The 19,745-nt window shown below is 46.2% G+C and overlaps 1 protein-coding gene across 1 annotated transcript in view; it reads right to left on the reverse strand.

Annotated features, from left to right (window-relative positions):
* Window positions 1–14,827: 14,827 nt before the first annotated feature.
* Window positions 14,828–19,745, reverse strand: part of antxr2a (ANTXR cell adhesion molecule 2a) — a 303,927-nt gene continuing 299,009 nt past the window's right edge. The window contains exon 17 of the mRNA XM_072496233.1: window positions 14,828–17,796. Coding sequence (XP_072352334.1) covers window positions 17,758–17,796 — 39 coding nt within the window. The 3' untranslated portion in view covers window positions 14,828–17,757. The remainder of the gene's footprint in view (window positions 17,797–19,745) is intronic.

Genomic DNA, 19,745 nt, shown 5'->3' on the forward strand with positions numbered 1-19,745 from the left:
TTCGGGGAGGTTGGTACGGGAATTGAACCGTGCTGCTGGCCTGCCTTGGTCTGCTTTCAAAGCCAGCAAATTAGCCCTGTGCTAAACAGCCCCACGGATTCTCAAATAGAGAAGTAGAGGTAATGGTGGAGGAAGTTCTGAGGAGGAGGGGTGTACTACACAGGGAGGAGAAATCCACCTCGCCTTCCACTCGCTCTTTCTTGCAGCTAGTGATGCTCTGCCTAATAGCCTCCTCCCATTACTCCTCGAGACCAATGGGGACACTTAGCAAGATTCCTGTGACCTTTGTGCTGATGGCTCCTATAAGGTCTCCAATAAGGTATCGTAGTACAGCATTCACACTTTTTAAGTAAGCCTTGAGAGTATTTCTGGGAAAAAATGTTGACAAAGTGTTTGCAAAGTCTTGACAAGAACAGCTCAGGAAATCTCTTGATGCGTCTCAAAGGTCCTCTTCTAACACAGCTCCAACAGCATGTGAACAGTGAAATCTGAGCATGGCTTCAAGTTGTGGTCAAAATCCTCAGCAACAACATATTTGCTGCTCTTCAGCTGGTCGATGTTAGGAGAGGTAATTAATTGAAGCGCTCACCACCAAAATGGTGTACAGCCTCTTTAACATGTACTGGAAAGCAACGTAACTGTCAGTTGGAGACTTAATCATTCTCCAGGGAGCTGTTTCCAGTATGCGTTCCATCTCCTTTACCAAGATGGGATCTTATGCTAAAGGCCAGCTGAACTAACACTGCAACTCAAGAAGACATCTGAGCCATCTCAGTGGCTCTTTAGTAGCTAAGGCATATGGGAAAAATTGTTCCCTGTATGTTTAACAATCGGCCAACCCACAATCACCATTCATGCTATGGTCATTTTGCCACTGCTAACTTCATGCTTAAAATCACAAGTGAAGCAAGGCTTGCATTATCACTGCTACTGCCATCAGGCTGGGACATAAGAACACCTTTTAAAAAAACAAAATTGCTCAATGGAACATTTTCATTGAGTTACCTCATCACATGGCTTTTTAAGCAACTTTGTTTGACATAACCGTTTTCATTTTTACTGCCAGTGGAAACAAAACCGGACTTGTTAAGAAATATCAAGCAGTTTAATAATAGTAATAATATTTATTGTCACAAGTAGGCTTACATTAACACTGCAATGAAATTACTGTGAAAAGCCCCCAGTTGTCACATTCCAGCGCCTGTTCGGGTACACAGAGGGAGAACTCAGAATGTCCAATTCACCTCACAGCACGTCTTTCGGGACTTGTGGGAGGAAACCGGAGCACCCGGAGGAAATCAACGCAGACATGGGGAGAACGTGCAGATTCCGCACAGACAGTGACCTAAGCCGAGAATAGAACCTGGGACCCTGGAGCTGTGAAGCAACAGTGCTAACCACTGTGTTACCGTGCCACTCAAATTATTTCCCAGTGATCAAGTTATTTAACTTATCATTAGATTGGCAAGTTCAGTGCTGGCACCAAACCATCATCGGGATGCAAGAGTTTCAATGCACTTTCGATAATTAGCAATGATCTGCAATTCATGCAAACTTTGCACTATATTATTTTACAAATTGCAGATAGTGCAATTGCTATATGGAGAATCATTCTGTATATTCTATTTAGCAATAAACCAAACTAAAAATGACTGATTTGGCATTGAGTAATGGCAAAACTTACACTGATATTTAACAAGTACTGATGTGTAACCAATGATATATTTTAAGTGATGGAACTGGTTCAGGTGAAATCACAATTAGCATATAAACTATCAAACCTGGTCCTATATGGCTGATAAATCACTGTGCAGCGCTTTAGAATTTAGTCAGCTAAACATACTGTTTCAGTGCCCATATTCAGTTTTACTCGGAGCATGATGTTTAAGCTTTTATTGCAGAGATGCTCGTGAATGTCCTGCGCAGAGACTAAGATTAATGCTTTTATGTGCCAGACACAGAGACCTTGTTAATGTATGTTGTTCTAAGCCTCCTGTATCATTTACTCCTGTGTAATGGATGGACTATATCTTTCGCCATTTAATTTAAAAGCCCATGACAGGTACTTTCCTCATATCGATGTATTGTTCCATATTTATTCTGAAGCCTTTAAAATATTCTTTTAAAAGTTTAATTTCCTTTTAATCTCCCAAGTGGATTCCACCTCCATTTTTAACAATGGAGGAATTATGTTTATGCTAATTTAGGAAAAGCGAATTGCAAATCGCTTGGTAGCGTGGTACACATGTTGGATGTGTAACAAAATTAGTGCATCCGATCCTATCTGTATCATGCCTTCTACTGAAGACTGGGCACTTTTCAACAGATGCTCTACTGACAAAGGGACAAACCACTTCTGTTTCAGCATTTGGTGGCTACATTTTCTTTTAGCTGCACCTTCTGAGAATTAGTACCTTTTTTTAGATGTTAAGTGTAAAGTCTGACATGGCACTTTATAAAATCACTCGTGTGGTTGCCGTTGCTCAGTGGCCTTATTTAATGACCCAAACCGAGAGCGAATAAAACAGATGCCCCATCTTGCTGCTCCATTCAGCAAGGATCAAGGGACCATAATCCCCAGAAGCTCCAAGTTTTACTTGTAACAAAACAGCTTGGGCCCATCAGCAAATTGTGTTGACATATGGTATAGGTTTACGATTAATCTTGCACATGCTTAGCAATGAGGGTGATCATCCTTCAGCGAGCACCCTTTAAAGAAAGCTGTGAATGTGCAATTGTATCAATTAGTTTTGCAGCCAGCGTTGAGCAGACTCTCAGCTGATTTTGTTTTGAAAAGCCCAGTTTCTCAATTTTCTGTTGTTACTGTACTCATTTATATATTTTGGATTTCTTTGTTTTTAAAAGAAATACATCTTTTAATATTCACCATTAATTACCAACATAACTTTTTTTCTAGTCTACATTTTTCATAATTTTACTTCATAGCTCCATATAATCTGTTAGGAATGGATAGTTAGTAAAATACATTTTGATTTGGTTGTCTCAAAATTCAGATGTCATTAGATCACAATTCATAGCAGATGTGTGTAAATATTGGAAGAACCAGTGACGATGTATAAACACTTAGATTGCCACAGATTTGAATAAGCCTGCAGGGAATCAAATCCCTCCCTGTCCCATTACACACAGAGAGATTTTTGTTCCTTTTGTTGGCACGGTGTGAGCAGAAACTGAGTTGCCTTGGCTGCTTCCAGCACAATGGGTAGTCAAGGTGTGGAAGGATTATAGGGCTCTGTACAACATGCAACCAAATGCATGAAGAAAGTGCGATTCTTTGGCCTCCGCTACTGTCACTGCCTTTAATTCGGTTGAAAAATCTTCATAGGATGGTCAGTATCTTGCCCGCAGTCAGAACAGGGAGGCCACAAACATGGCTGGAATTTTCCAGTCGTTGCGATTCCCGCAGGCAGTGCACCCCGACCAGCGGGTTTCCCGGCGACGTGGGATGGTTACAATGGGGAATCCCATTGACAAGCGGCAGGAAGTTCGAATCCCGCCGCCAGCGAACGACACGTCGTCGAGAAACACCCGGACCGGGCAATCCCCATATCATTATTCAAAGTGTGTGACAAAGAAGGAAACCCAATGCTAATCCCATTAATATCTCAGCCAAAGTGAGGTCCAGAACTGGCAATGCTTGAATGCATTTTATGAAATCAGTATGAGAAAAAATCATAATGGTGGATGAAAAGGAGGGCACAGGACCCACAATTACTTTCCTTTTCCCATCGCTAGACATCAAAAGTTTGAATACAAATCCAGAAAAATTAACTAATAGATCAGCAAATGATCCTGACAGCCTGCTACCATCAGGACTTGAGCCTTTAGATTTGAGAGTCAAATGTCAGCAGCTAAAATGTTTGAGGCAAAACAAAATACAATTTGTTCCAAAGATGACATATTTAAATGAGTAATTTGCCAAAGTTCTCATTTCTGATTCATAATATTGGAATTTTTCAAATGATTGTTGAGAGATTTAGAATGATTTGGGACGAGGACTGAACCCCTGAATCTGACACATGTTGTGTTTGTCGTTAACAAGTGGGTTATGCCGCTGGTAGCTGGAGCATCAGAACAACAGGTGCAAGCTAGGCACACAGAGATGGGTATTTTAAAAGTCCACTGCCACAAGCCAAGTCTGCATGGGCACCAGGACATTGCAGCCAAAAAAATGATCAAGCTTCAGCCTCACCGCATTAGCTCACTGACAAGAAGAACACATGACGTTCCTCCCAAATCAGGACTGCTAGAAATTCTGCTTCGTACACATGTTATGATTACAAATTATCCAAAAGTGTAAGATATAAAACTTTTGTCCTCCAGCTGGATGTCCTTTAGCGTTCCCAGTGGGAGTGCCTGCTTCTCTCATTTGTAGAAATTGCTGTGGTTCTCTGCTGAGGTAAAAATGAAAATTGCGCTGGATTTTGTATTCTAGTTCCAGCATTTAAAAAGTAAATATAAAACCCCCTGACTAAATATGAGTTCAATTTTAGTACATTGTTGTAAAAGTATCTCAAATGGAGGCAAAATGTGTGGATGATTTTAGGAATTACTATTGTACTATATGTGACATATATGTTATGGTGTTTTACAATCCAAGGTATTGGAAGTTAGGGTGAGTCTCTTCTTCAATAACAGCACTTTATTTGTTCTGAGGTACAGGGTTGAAATGTTGTTCCAACGATATCTAGAGGCTGAAGCTGGAACAAAGATGAAATGACTCTTGATTCAAACATGGAAAGAATGGAGGACCGCTCCTTCACTCATGAATGCTTAGCTGTTTCCCCATGTCCAATTTCCCATTTTTAATTCCAATGTGGCCAATGACCACCAAATTATAAATCGAGGGGGAGATGGGAACATTGAAACAGGAGTAGACTATTTAGTCCTTTGGAAGGCATTGCCAAGATGGCCATTTTATTCTGTTTTCATGTTTTTCTGCCAGTGTCACAGGAAGAAAAAATATTTTCTCATTATTATATCTTCCTCATTGACAAAACCAATACAACACTCCCTTCAGATACAAGCACAAAAGTACTATTTCCTCCTTTGAGGACTGCCGTCAAGTTTCTGCTCCAATTAAACAGAAATGAAATTAAAAGTATTCTGATTTACTTTGAATTTATTGTTTGACATGTTCTACAAATGTCACGTTGTAATAACCACGTGAAAATGCCATAATAAGTCCAGTTGAAAATGCATGGATTAGTGAAGTTACTGTATGAATCCTTGGGATACCCAAAGGGTTAATAAGCATTTGTAATTTTGCAAGCATTTCCTGCATAAAGAGTACATTTTTTTTTTTTAATTTCATGCTGTCGATATCTCAATTGGCTATATTTCCCCTCTTAGTTTGTCTACAAATCCTGTAGCAACATTGGACCTTCATTCTGTCCCATTGGATGCTTTTGTTAGAATATCAGAAAAATACACCAAAACGTGTGGCATATTTTTAAATAACTTCTGGGCATTTAGTCAGAAATCTTTTTACAAAATTTTAAAGTAACTGGGCAAATACAGTTACTCTCACGCGAATATTGATATTTGGGTTTCAGTATTTCACTTTCTCAGGAACGTCGAATTACTAAGCCTGTTATTCAGAGACCCCCAACATCCACAAGCACAACCTGAACTGAACAGCTCCTATGAAGGCAGGCGAAAAAAAGACTGACGTGGCTCATGGCTCTATTACTACACGATTGATCTATCGTGGCTTTTCCGCCGTGAGCTAAGTTTGGGAAAAAAAAGGCTGGAGATATTGTCAGATTGGACAAATGCCCTGCTTGTGACAAGGCAGAATTTTTACATATTTAAAGGTGCTAAAAAAAGAAAGTAGAGCTCTGCGTTGAGTTACGAGTGTAAACATGGGAGAAGAAACCTGCTTTCTGGCTACCAACCTGGCTGCAACATGCATTGAACTTATCATTTTAGAAAGATGAGATTATTAACTTACTTTAGATTTTTAGTTATTTTTGAAGAAAAGGTAACAAGTTTAGACGGTTGGGTTTCAAAATGCCTCTTCTATTTAAACAGAATGGTGTAACTCATGGCTTTGTAAAGTACGTAACCAGGATTACGAACTTCTAGAATCAGAATACTGACACTAACAACTGTTAGCAGTTGTGCAGTATTAGCAAAGAGAATTTTGCAATTTCTTAAAATGAACTAGAGTGATGGACAATGAGTGATTAAAATAGTTAGCATTTTCAGGTCACTTTCAGTTAAAAAAAAAAGAAAGTGGATCTGCGATTTTCAAAAACGTAAAATGTTCAGTTTGAAATCAGAAGTATTGGGGCATAAAGAAGGAAGACAACATAGACAATTTGATTGCTGGCTTTATGTTTAAAAATTTGACCTACTCCTTAAATCTACTGAAATGTTTACTTGTAAAGCATGTATCTGTAGATTAACGACTCATGTATGTTACCATGCAGCATTGCAAATTCACATAAATAGTAGTTGTTTAAGTTTGCAATTATAAACTTTTTTTTACTTTCTTTGTATTCAAAGTAGTAAACAGAAAATATGGGCACTGCACTCATTTTACAGCAGCTATCCCAGTCCACAAATTGCACTGAATGTGATGGAGGAAGAAAATATATTCTCTATATCTATGATGTGGACTGATGAAGAAATGGACTATCAAAATCTTCTGCAGCACGTGAAGTGATGTCTTGGACTGAACAGTTACAATTGTAACAATGGAATGTGCAACTCTGTCACAAGCTAGTTCAACATAAAATGCAATAGCACTCATCTTTTTAACGAAGTAAAAATATTTTTTTGGCTACAGCAAAAATTTTAAATGCTAATATAAACTGCTAAAATAAATTGAGTAGGTGAATATAACTTAAAAATAAAATATTGAAAATGTAATCAATGTAAAGCCATTATGGAGTACAGATTTTAGTGTATTAATGCAAGTTTCTATCAATTGTCTCTGATCACTATTTTGATGACGACTTAACTCATTTATTTTCGTGTTTAGCACCTCAATTAAAATAGAAGACAAAGGAATCTCATCAGCTATAATTTTATCCGATCAAAGCATCATCAAACATAAACATTATTTAATTTGCATGAATGTTAAAATTCTCAAGAATATAAAGATACTTTTCATTGACACTTCATGCCAATTTGTGGATTTTTCTTTTCCCTGTAAGGATGAATTATTTTTAAAGCTTAAAGATAGATTTTAATCTGTTATATGCATTGCACTGATAGTGATCAGAATTCTCGGATTTTTTGATGCTGTAAAATGCATTCAGTTGTGTCTGACTAATAAAATTAATTGCAACACAATGTCGCATTCAGCTGAAACAGGGGCTGAAATGCTATTTTGATTTGTGTGTAATGTTTTTCCATCAATTCACTTAACAGTTGCAATAAATGCCTAAAATAGCAAGACTATCAATTAAGCTGAGGTATGCTGTTTCCATTTGGATCTATCGTATGAAACAGAAATATTTTCGAGAAATACTTTCATTAAATTCTTGCCTGGGCCCATAAACAGTTTTATCTAATTAAAATAAATGAGCACAGTAAGAAGTCTTACAACACCAGGTTAAAGTCCAACATGTTTGTTCCAAACACTAGTTTCGGAGCACTGCTCCTTCACCTGAGGAAGGAGCAGCGCTCCGAAAGCTAGTGTTTGAAACAAACCTGTTGGACTTTAACCTGGTGTTGTAAGACTTCTCACTGTGCTCACCCCAGTCCAACGTCGGCATCTGCACATCATAAAATAAATGAGTTAAGTCTTCATTAATATAGTGATCACAGAAATTTGATACAACTGTTTTCAAATTTGTTAAACTGTTTTATTCAACTTGATGCATTTATCCTTTTGTACCTACCTAATAAAACAAATAATTATGCTCTTTTTTAAGCACAGAATGGAAAGATTTTTAAATGTTGTTGCAGAAAACAGCTAGCGATGGACTAAAACACTGGGCGTGAGTCTCCGATGCCGCACCGGTTGGGAGAATCGCCTGGCGCGCATTTTTCCACGCGACGCCGGTCTGACGCCCTCGGCGAGATCGGCCCCGTCGAGTTCTGCGCGGCGCAGCCGGAGAATCGCCCGAGACACCCAAAATGGCGATTCTCCGCAAGCCCCGCTATTCTCCGGCCCGGATGGGCCGAAGACCCGATGGCGTGACCCCAGTTCACGCCGTCGCCGTTCACACCTGGTAAGTAAAGTCGGCAGCCAGTCGTGCTGGCTGACGCTGAGCAGGGAGGAGGTGAGCGGACTGTTCCGGGGCTCCTGCAGACCGGGTCGGCGTTCCCGTGAATGCTGGGGCCAACGGGGGGGGGGGGGGGGGGGGGTGGGAGGGGGGTTGAGGGAAGGAGTGGAGGTGGGAGGGGGTTGAGGGAGGGAGTGGAGGTGGGAGCGGGGGTAAGGGAGAGTGTGGAGATGGGAGGGGGGGAGGGAGAGTGTGGAGGTGGGAGGGAGGGAGTGGAGGTGGGGGGGGCGTTGAGGGAGGGAGTGGAGGTGGGAGGGGGGTGAGGGAGAGTGTGGAGGTGGGGGGGACGGAGAGTGTGGAGGTGGGAGGGGGGTGAGGGAGTGGAGGTGGGGGGGTTGAGGGAGGGAATGGAGGTGGGAGGGGGGTGAGGGAGGGAGTGGAGCTGGGAGGGGGTGAGGGAGGGAGTAGAGGTGGAAGGTGGGTGAGGGAGAGTGTGGAGGGTGTCGTCCATCCGCGGATGCCACGACAGCCGCCCTGATATGGCAGGACGGTGATGAGGACACGGCCGCAAGTTGTCGTGTGGCTGATAGGCACAGGCGACTGGCACACTGGTGAGGAGGACGGTGTGAACTGACCGTTGGACGCAGACAGTGACCAGGTGTTAGGCTGGCTGCGTATCTGCAGCGTGACCAGGCCACTGGGGCACACAGGTATCCCATGCAACCCGGCTGGCGAGGTGTGTAAGAACCTCCGTGTAACATGTCGTTTCTCTGCCCCCCACCACCCTCCTACAGGTCACCATGTATGCCAACCAGACAGCGATGTTCACTGCCGTGGTTGGAGCCGCAGCTCTGGAGTTTGCCATCCGGCAGCGTAGATTCCGACGGCCCACAGTGGCTGCAGATGCAGCGGTTGCCGGTGCAGCAGAGGGGATGGCCGCGGAGTGGCCCGTCGTCGCCGCGCAGGCCGCAGGCGCTCAGGCCCGGAATGTCCAGGGGGTGCCGAGGGGAACACTGACCCCCCCGACGGCGAGGAATGCACAGGAAGCGGGCACTGATATCGAAGTGCTTGGGGGGGGAGGAGGAGGAGACAGAGGAGGAGGAGCCACTGATGGTGGTGCAAGGGCGCCACAGGCGTCCAGCAAGGCCGAGGGTGTACCGTGACAGAATGTCGTTCGAGGCCCTACCGGACATCACATGCAGGAGGAGACAACGGTTCAGCAGGGAGACGGTCGCACATATATGCCACCTCGGGGCGCACCTCGCACCACTTGGAATGGGTGGAGGACACGCTATACCAGTCTCCGTCAAGGTGACGGTGGCCCTAAACTTTTACGCTACCGGTTCCTTCCAGGCGCCGAGCGGGGACCTATCTGGGATCTCACAGGCATCGGTCCACAGGTGCATCAGGGCCGTGACCGATGCCTTTTACGCCATCGCGGACAGGTACATTAAATTCCCCGAGGACCGATCACAGCAGGATGCACTTGGACGTGGATTCGCCAAGGTGGCCGGGATACCGATGGTCCGGGGTGTCATCGATGGTGCGCACATCCCCATGCGCCCACCTGCAGACAACAAGGAAGTGTTCATGAACAGGAAGGGCGCATGCTCCATGAACATTCAGGTGGTGTGCGATCCCCACATGAAGATCATGCACGTGTGTGCAAAGTACCCCGGGAGTGTGCATGATGCCTACATTCTGGCAGTCGTTCATCCCCGCAGTGTTCGATGGATGCCCCCCCTGGCTGAGGGGCTGGTTGCTAGGCGACAGGGGCTATCCGTTGAGGTCATGGCTGATGACGCCAATACGGAGGCCTCAGACCAACGCGGAGAGCCTATACAACGAGGCCCATGCAGCAACCAGGGGTGTGGTGGAGCGGTGCTTCGGGCTGCTGAAGATGCGATTCAGATGCCTGGACCGATCAGGAGGGGCCCTGCAGTACCGGCCCGACAGGGTCGGTCACATAGTTGTGGTCTGCTGTGCGCTGCACAACATTGCCATGCAGAGGGGAGATGCACTGGTGGAGGAGTCGGAGGGAGGACCCGACGGCACCGGAGCTAACGCAAACGAAGGGGAGGAGGAAGAGGAGGAGGGGGAGGAGGAGGATGGCATGCATCAGGGTGGGGGGAGAGGCACAGGACGCAGACACTGCCCGGGTGCCGGTTACGTCCAGGAGGCTGCACGACGGCACCGTCGAGGACAGAGGGCACGTGACGTGTTGGTGGCCGCACGGTTCACGCACCATGGGGGAGGGATTCGCTGAACACTGCCACTTGCACCGCCAGTCCTGCACATGGGCACCACACTGCACCACCCCCACCCCCCCCCCCCCTGCATCCCCGCACCGCGTACACGGCACCAATTCCACATCACCTTACCACTGCGGCACTACGGGATTGCACAACATTGATGATTGTGTAAGCGGTTGTGATCAGTGCCATGTTGAATGACGACAGCCCGCTCTGCGATGAGCTGTGAGCTCAGTTTCGCCAGCCAAGGTCTGACTCATGGCTACAGCTGAACCATGCACTCCGGTGGTCACAGCCTTCGTAACGGGCATTTCATCATGTGCCCGTGTGGGATAGCTGGCGTCGGAGTGCCGAGGACTACAGTGTCCGATTTTGGGAGGCAGGGGGGAAAGGGACAGCACATCCGGCATTGACGTTGAACCGTTCGTTAACCACAGCGCCACTCGGTCACCCTCACGAGCCCCCTGGCACCGGACATAGCACAGAGTTTTACAAGTTAAGTGCAACAGTGATTTTGTTTGTGACATTCACATACAGATGCCCTACCCCTACAACTAAACTGTGCCCTGCACCCGTGCCAACTTATTATGTGCCTAACTTCTTTGCCTTATGGGCCCTACCAGTACATCTAGGTTTCTCCCCAGATGGTACAGCAGGAGTGGAGGCGGACTGCTGAGAATCACACCCTGCGACATGGCTCCCCGTCGGCGTTTCCTGTGGCGGCCCGGCTTCGATGGGCCAGGCTGCTCGGCGGGCATGCTGGATGACGTCGTGCCACCCTGTCCTGCCCGCTGCCCACCAGATGCGCCAGGGACAGAACGGGGGGAGGCCGAGTGACCCGAGACGCCCCTTGGTGGAGGTACCGGGACGGGCCCCAGAACCTTCTCCTCCCTCGGGGAGACCGGTGGCCCCCGGGCCTCACTGTGGGACGGAGGTGCGATCGGAGACATGCCCCGTCGCACCACCGACACCTGGCGTTGCCAGTCCTGGAGGCCTGCAGCGGTATCGACCACGGTCCGAATGCTTGCAGAGACGGAGCCCAGGGAGTGCGACATTCCTGCCATGGACTGTGCTATCTCAACCTGTGAGTGCGCTACGCCATCCATCACGTGCGCCAGGCGGTCTATGCTCTCCGCGACTGACTGCTGGGACTGTGCCATCGCCTGCTGGGACCGGGCCATGGCATGGTGAAACTCAGCCAGTGCCCGGAGAGCGGCGGCAATGTCGTGTTGGCTCTGGCGCATGGCTACCTGTGAGAGGGCAGCCCTCTCCTGGGCCATGGATGGCACGTGCATGTGAAGCCCAACACCTTGCGGAACCTGACCAATGGCCAAAACCGTTTCGCCCATTGCCTCCACCGCGGATGCCACCCGTGCGGTGTCGGCCTGGGTGGCTGCAATGAGCGGCACCACTCCTTGCTCCTGGACGCGAATGGACTCCTCCAACTGCGAGTGCAGGTCCTGGAAGATGGCCCTCATCCCATTATTCAGTCCCTCGGTGTCCACATGCATCAGTTGTCCGGGTGGGTCAAGTACATCCAGGAACCCGGGAACCGTCTGGGCGGCAGCTGTTTGCTGGGCCTGGGCTGCCCTCCGACCGTCCAGCCCCTCGGCTGCTCCAAACTCCACCTGCTGTACCGGCTCGGCTGTGTGGTGCGCACCAGACTGTGACCCGGGAGCCTCATCACTTATCTGCCCAACCGAGGTGAGTGTCTCTGCGATGGTGGATGGTGTGGGAGACAGCAGTGCCGCTAGCTCGAGGTCATCGTCCGTTAGGAAGTGTGGTGTGTCCTGGTCCCCCTCATGGCTCGGCGCAAGGTGCATGCGGCCCATGTCATGTCACCCTCCAGGCGAATCCGTGGACTGTGTGACTGTTCTCTATGCGTCATCGTCACTGTGTGACGATGGGTGGATGATCCGTCCTGTGCCCCTCAGTATTGTCTCTGTCCGTCGTATGTGCATCCCCGTCCAGCGTCCCAGACTGAGAGGATGGCCCTCCTGTCCGACCGACTGCCACCCTCTGCCGTGCGTCCCTGGGAGCGCTTGAGGTTGGAGATAGTCGGCTTTGTCTTGGCCGAGACGACCCTGGACGTTCGGCGGCTGGCCCTGGGGAACACAACGATACGGGGTTCGTTAGAAACGCTGGGCCGGGTGTATGGTGGTGGTGGGGGCAGTGTGTGAGGGGGGGGGAGGGGATTGGGGGTGCAGTGGCATGAGTGTGAGGGGGGAGGGGATCGAGGGTGTAGTGGCCAGTGTGAGGGGGGAGGGGATCGAGGGTGCAGTGGCCAGAGTGCAAGGGGGGAGGGGATCGAGGGTGCAGTGGCCAGAGTGTGAGGGGGGCGATGACGGGTTGGGGGGTGAGGACATGCAGGGTTGTCTCACTTGCTTCTGCGCCTCCGACCTGACATGTCGCAACCTCACGGGTGGCGGATCCCCCAGCGAGGTCCAAGGCCCTCTGCTCGTGAACGTTTAGGGGGTGCAGCACAGGAGAACCCCCTCCAGTTCTCATACGCTCACGTTGGTTGTGAGCTGTCTTGTCCTGGGGGGGGGGGTTGGATAAAGCATCACAATTAGGCGGGTATCATCAGGGCGTGCAGATATAAGCTATATTAATGCTGGGTGAGGGGACAGTTGGAGCCACGCCATGGCATCTATCCAGGGGGGGTCCCGGTGCTCATGTGGGTCGAGTACAACGTTGTACACCCTGAACCCCCCCCCCCCACTTCCACCCCCTCGTCCACGGGGGGGGGGGGGGGGGGTGTTGGTTGTGACCGGGGGCGTCCTCATGGCACTTACCCTGGCAGCCCGAGTGAGGTTGTGCAGCTTCTTCCGACACTGCTCCCCGGAAGGGGGGGGGGGGTGCCCCACAGCACTCACAGAGGTGCCAATTTCACGCCAACCGCGCCTCACCGTGCTGGACAGAGGGTGGCCCTTCGGCTTTCAACCTCATCGAGGAGGGTGTCCAGGTCCGTGTCCTGGAACCTCGGTGCGGCTCGTCGGGGCTCAGCCATCTCTCCTCCTTCTCCTCCTCCTGGGTTCTTCCGTGCGCGGACCGCGCCACTTATGGCGCAGCGCCGCGTCATTCGGGTGTCGCGCGCATCCGAGGCTGCTTTCGCGCCACTCTCTTCCCCCCCCCCCCCCTCCCCCCCCCCCCCACCCCCGAGTTCCTCGCGGCCCCGCTCCTAGCCCATTTTAGGGCCCTGAATCGATTGTGATCGGGGCCGTTTCGCACCGTCCTAAAACTCAACGGCGTTCACGACGGCGTGGGCACTTAGTCCCGGGAGCGGAGAATCGCACCCACTATCCTTATTGCACAATTATCAATGAAAATTTCAAAGTCACTTCTCTTACAGGTTGCTGTTTTATTATATATTAGTAATGAACACTAAAATGCTTACCTTTGAAACTCTTGACGCTATTAAACAGAAGCGTTAACCTATTCAACATAAAGATTAAATGCCTTTATTTAAAACAATGGACACAATGGATACAAATATACATTGGCATGTTCATTACAGTTTTAACAGTCGAATTTCATCCCCTTTAGAAATAAAAAGTGATTTACTTTCTTGGCTTATGCCTAGAATTAAGGACTACAATATTGGTTAAACAAGTGAATCTGTACTTTTATTTGCTTATTGAAAATACAATAATGCAAATTAATACTTTTTTGTAATGTTCAAGCAAGTCCAATGTAATTTTAGGAAAATTATTTGTATGACTTGATCATCGAGTCCTAATACACCTCTATATTGCCCACTGGCATTCTGCACAATTTGAAAATGTTGCCCAGAACACTTATCAATTTAGATTCACTCTCAGAAAATCTCTTGAATGCGGCAAAATACAGAATCTGGATTCGTCTCTGCGATCATGGTTGTTGAAATGTTCCCTTTGTTCTTGTAGAATGCATGCCCAAGATTGTTTATTGAGCACATATTAATGGATTGAAAAATGTCACGTTATGTAAACTGACAGCATTCTATATTTAGGGCCAAATGGAGCTTTCTTTCTGCAATTAATCCTAAAAACAGAATTAGAAGTAATGCACAGTTTTCAGGCACATGTAAAGTAAAATGAACTGTAGATTGTTTTATATGGTCTGAGATAGAATGTTTGCAGGCTATCACAGTACAGAATTATGTTTTATTTTCCGTGCTTTGAAGTGTTGGTCACACATATAGTTCAAATTTCTATACAGCCAATAATCTGCCCAATACAAAAATTAAAGTCAACAGTTGAGAGTTTAAATTTAAAAGATATTATCCACCCTGGTTCAGTTTCACTAGATCTATATAGTTCATATTGAGCTAAACACCTGCAAATGCATTTATATCTGCAAATAAAGTCACAATCAAAATTTCTATGCACAATATAATTTCATTCATTTTTATTGTCTCACCATTTACCTTGTTATCAAAGGAAACTGGAACAAGGCATTCACCTGAACAAAGAAAGTCACACAGCAAGCCCATGCATAATAATAACTTTATACCAATTAAATGTTCTTTTTTAAAAATGCACTCCAGGTTAACCTTTGTAAAATTTGGGTAAATGTGTGCTTGGTAATTTGTAGATATATGACAAATAATTAAAAGCTACCAATGTGTGAAATTTTACTTCTATATATTTTCAATTGTTTCTCAGCGTTAAACGCTTTTGTGTGTGTGGCTTTTACAGCCATACAGTCCAGTGAGTTTTCTATGATTGGATATTATCCTGCCGAAAATATTAGAGACGATTCTTTTGAATTCATTGTTGCTGCTGTTGTATATCATTCCAAATAAAAAAATTATCAGTCAAGGTTTTTGAAGAGATGGTTGGCAGTCAGTAAACCAGCTTGTGTAGTTTCATATAAAGAATGAATAATAAATCTATTTTACTTAGTTTTAACCGTGTCCTTATTTGACATTATGAGCTGCCATTTTACATGGAAATGTATATAAGGAGCTTTGAATAGTATTTTAAACATTTTTGAATGTGCCTTATACTGACCTGTTACAGAAGGTTTATAAGAATGCATTTACATTGGCTGTATCGACTTTCCAGTAGTCCAAACTCAGAGTTTGCACCATGCACTACAGTGTACTCCAGCAATTCTGCAGGCACAAAGGGCTTTATTGGAGACAGCTTTGCTTTAATTCTCCTTAGGCACAAGTCAAGAAAATTGACACCTATATTTGTTAAGCAAATTATCAAGTCGAATTTCTTTTAATAACATAAATCGGTGGAACATTAAACTAATCTAGTCTGTTCTAAATTGGTGTAATCTCAAGTGTGCACAAAGCTTTGGCTAGATGGAGAAGGTCCTTAAGTAAAAGGGGGGACTTTGGAAAACAGTGTGATCCCTCAATTAAAAACACAGATACAAAACCCAATTCTATAGAATCTGAAGCTCCCCCATTTTGTGTAAATCATCTCATAAAAATCAAGAAGATTCAAAAATTCTAGAAAATTTTATTTTGCTACATACTGATAGGTAGTACTTACAATTTTGCCATTACCTTAAATAATAATGAGCAAAAGATTAAGCAAGTGGTTATACACAGTGCTTCTTTTGGCAACATCATAAATTTTGCATGTAAACCAAGGGAAACATTCATGTCCCATGTGATTTTGATGAACAGCTCAAAAGCATAATTAGACCAGGACTTTTCACAATCGCTCTTCCCATCTCGCGCACTTGCTTGCCCACCAAATGTGAAATGTGCGCCTGTTCTCTCAAATGTGATGGTTGGTGAACTTATTTTTAGTGTCATTTGATAAGCTTCCCTGCTCGCAGAGAGACATCCCACTGACCCAGCCACTGGTCATTGTCTATACCAGTTCACATCAAAGCAGGCGCGCTTTGTCAGGTTTCGACTCGAATATCCATTTTGCATTTCATGTACAGTATCGAAAGTGACTGCATCATTCGAGCTTTTTCTCAGCTGCTGCTTTCTTCTCCCCCACAGTGTTTCTGCTCATACTGACATCATTTGGGATCTTCGTCTTGACAAGGCGGTTGGAAAAAAAAAAAATCATTAAATATATTTTTCCTCAATTGTTTGGAAAAGGGGCTGCAGTAGGATAATATAACTTCATTGTTTGGTTACAATCATGGGTACCTTTTTTTCTCTTTCGAAGTAACGAGTGCAAAGTATATTTTTAAAATTCAAGCAAAGCTTAAATAGTAATAGGTCATTCAATGTCAAAAAGCATAAAAAAGATGAGCAAAATCTTCACAGGCTGCTGCTTGCTGTTGCCTTTAATTATATTAATTAAACTTTGAAATTCTCATGCAAAGAGAGTTGCTGGCTTGTGACATAGTAAAGCCCTTGGAGATTTGAAGAATGGGGGGATACCAGCCTATACAACCTTGGGTTGTAATAGTGCTGCTCTATTTTATCTTATTTATTTGTTAAATAGAAGTATGCAGATCAATGAATATGCTTTAATGGGGTGACACGTTACGAGCTACTGAACACAGGATTACAGCAATGGCAAAGCACCAGCACCAGCTACTATGTCAGGCCTCAGAGCACCAATGTCTCAATTTCTGAAAAAGATCTTTGGTTATAGGCAGTACTGCTATAAGATAACGCTCTATTAATTTCCTTTCCCGGTGCATAATGAAAGAAAGGTGTTTCAAAAACTAAAGGGCAAAGTCTCGCTGATTCCCATACCTTGGGGCATCCTGTCTACATTTTGTCATGCGTGTGCACTTTTCAGTGAAAAATGACAAGATTTTCAGTCAGACGACTCCCGTAAGGCATTGTAAAGTGGTGAAGTTGGAAAGATTTTGTGATGTGACATCGCCGAAAGGCAATGAACTTATGCACCGGGTAGGCCTGGTAGGATTGCTGCTCCGCCTGTGGCTAACAGATTCAATTTTGACAATACACTCTTGTCTATAAAATGTGATTACCCAAAACAGCATATAACAGTCAGACTACATTCAGACTGGAAGAAAAAGTTCAAAGTGACTTCAAGTGCCAGGAATCAATGGATTTCATTTCAGGAGGGGTGGGTGGGGGAATGGTTCATGTTCACTTGGTGCCATTGCTGTTGTGCCATTACTCTGGGCCGGTGATTAGGAGAGAAGTAGCTCATCAGTCAAGTTATCGCTGTACAGTTCTTGGTAGATTGAACGGGAATTTGCATTGCTCTTGCTGCAGTTTTGTGGCGAGTTAGCAAAATGCACCATGACGATGGTATTACTTCCCCAACTTTTTTTTAGAGAAGATTATCGATGTCTGTTGGAAGTAGAGAATCCTTCGTCATCTAGGTAGTACAGAAAATAAAGCAGCTCCAGCTTCATAATTTCTACTGTGCCTGGACTCGGCTAAAGTTTATACAGCGGCCCTGGAAAGCAAAGGAAAAATAATGGCAATTATCTGAAGAAACAATTTGATGTGAAGATATAATTTAACTGCTATTAACAGACAATGGAAATGAGAATAGTTATCAACCTTTGAATGTGTTAATTGCCTTCATTTTTCCTCACATTCTTTTGTTCTTTATCTAATAAATAATTCAGCCACAGCATGCAAATGTCCTTTACAATGTTTCACAATATAGATTGAACTCCCAATTGCTAATGTTACTTGCTGGTGGGTTTGATTTCATTGCCATTACTTAACATTACTTAACATGGAGCTTCCTGAAGTTAGTACGAATGATACCATCATGTTCTGAGTTGTACCTGTCACTTTTGCTGAATGCTACAGTTGACATTCCATTATGTGTCTCCATGCAATGCAAGTAAAAACAGCAGGAAAGTAACAGGTACATAATAGTATCGAAGGTGACTTTTCAAGATCAAGTAAGCACAGCACTAACCATACGCCTCAGAGACCTGGCTTCAGATCCAGCTTAGGCTGAGCTCAAAGTCTCACCTGATGGCTGAAAACATCCCTAATGGCTAGATCCTAGTGGATATGTATTCACAACATTAAGACCGTGGTGTGCATCAGCCACATTTAGAGCAACAATTAGAAATACAGGAAACGTGTCTGGGGGCGTTGGTGACGGCACCGCTGCCGCTCTCGCTGACAAAGTAAACCACGAGCACCGGGGTGCAATGGGAGCATCGGTGTGGTCCCCGATCAGGGGTAACCACCGGTTTGTCCCGGGGAAGATGGACGAGGGATTCCAGAGCTGGCATCGGGCGGGGATTGGAAGAATGGGGGACCTGTTCATCGACGGGACGTTTGCGAGCCTAGGGGCACTGGAGGAGAAGTTTGGGTTACCCCCGGGAAATGCCTTTAGATATATGCAGGTAAGGGCTTTTGTGAGGCGACAGGTGAGGGAATTCCCGTTGCTCCCGGCACAAGAAGTTCAAGATAGGGTGATCTCGGGTGTATGGGTCAGGGAGGGCAAGGTGTCGGAAATACACCAGGAGTTGAAAGAAGAGGGGGAAGCGCTGGTAGAAGAGTTGAAGGGCAAATGGGAGGAGGAGCTGGGGGAGGAGGTCGAGGAAGGTCTGTGGGCTGATGCCCTAGTTAGGGTTAATTCCTCCTCCTCGTGTGCCAGGCTCAGCCTGATACAATTTAAGGTGGTGCACAGAGCGCACTTGACGGGGGCGAGGTTGAGTAGGTTCTTTGGGGTAGAGGACAGATGTGGAAGGTGCTCAGGCAGCCCGGCGAACCATGTCCATATGTTTTGGTCATGCCCGGCACTGGAGGGGTTCTGGAGAGGAGTGGCGGGAGCAATATCTCAGGTGATGAAAGTCCGGGTCAAGCCAAGCTGAGGGCTAGCAATATTTGGAGTAGTGGACGAACCGGGAGTGCAGGAGGCGAAAGAGGCCGGCATTCTGGCCTTTGCGTCCCTAGTAGCCCGGCGAAGGATCTTGCTAATGTGGAAGGATGCGAAGCCCCCCAGCCTGGAGGCCTGGATAAATGATATGGCTGGGTTCATAAAGTTGGAGAGGATTAAGTTCGCCTTGAGAGGGTCTGCGTAGGGGTTCTACAGGCGGTGGCAACCGTTCCTAGACTATCTCGCGGAGCGTTAGAGGAAGGTCGGTCAGCACGCAGCAGCAACCTTGGGGGGGTGGGGGGGGGGGGGGGGGTGGAGGGGACATCCTGGGAGGGGGGGGGAGGGGGCGGGGAAAGGGGGGACTGCCTGGGAGGGTGGATGAGCAAGAGATAACATGAAGGGTTGGGGAAACTGGCACGTACGGGTGAGGGCCAGTGTACAAAGCTGTGTAAATATATCATTTTGCCATGTATATATCTTGCTCTGCGCGATTTCTCTTTTTTTTTTGTGTTACAGTGTGGGGGGGGGGGGTTATTGTTTGTAAGGGAGAAAAATTG

The sequence above is a fragment of the Scyliorhinus torazame genome, chromosome 3 (genome assembly GCF_047496885.1).
Source record: "Scyliorhinus torazame isolate Kashiwa2021f chromosome 3, sScyTor2.1, whole genome shotgun sequence".
NCBI classification, from domain to species: domain Eukaryota; kingdom Metazoa; phylum Chordata; class Chondrichthyes; order Carcharhiniformes; family Scyliorhinidae; genus Scyliorhinus; species Scyliorhinus torazame.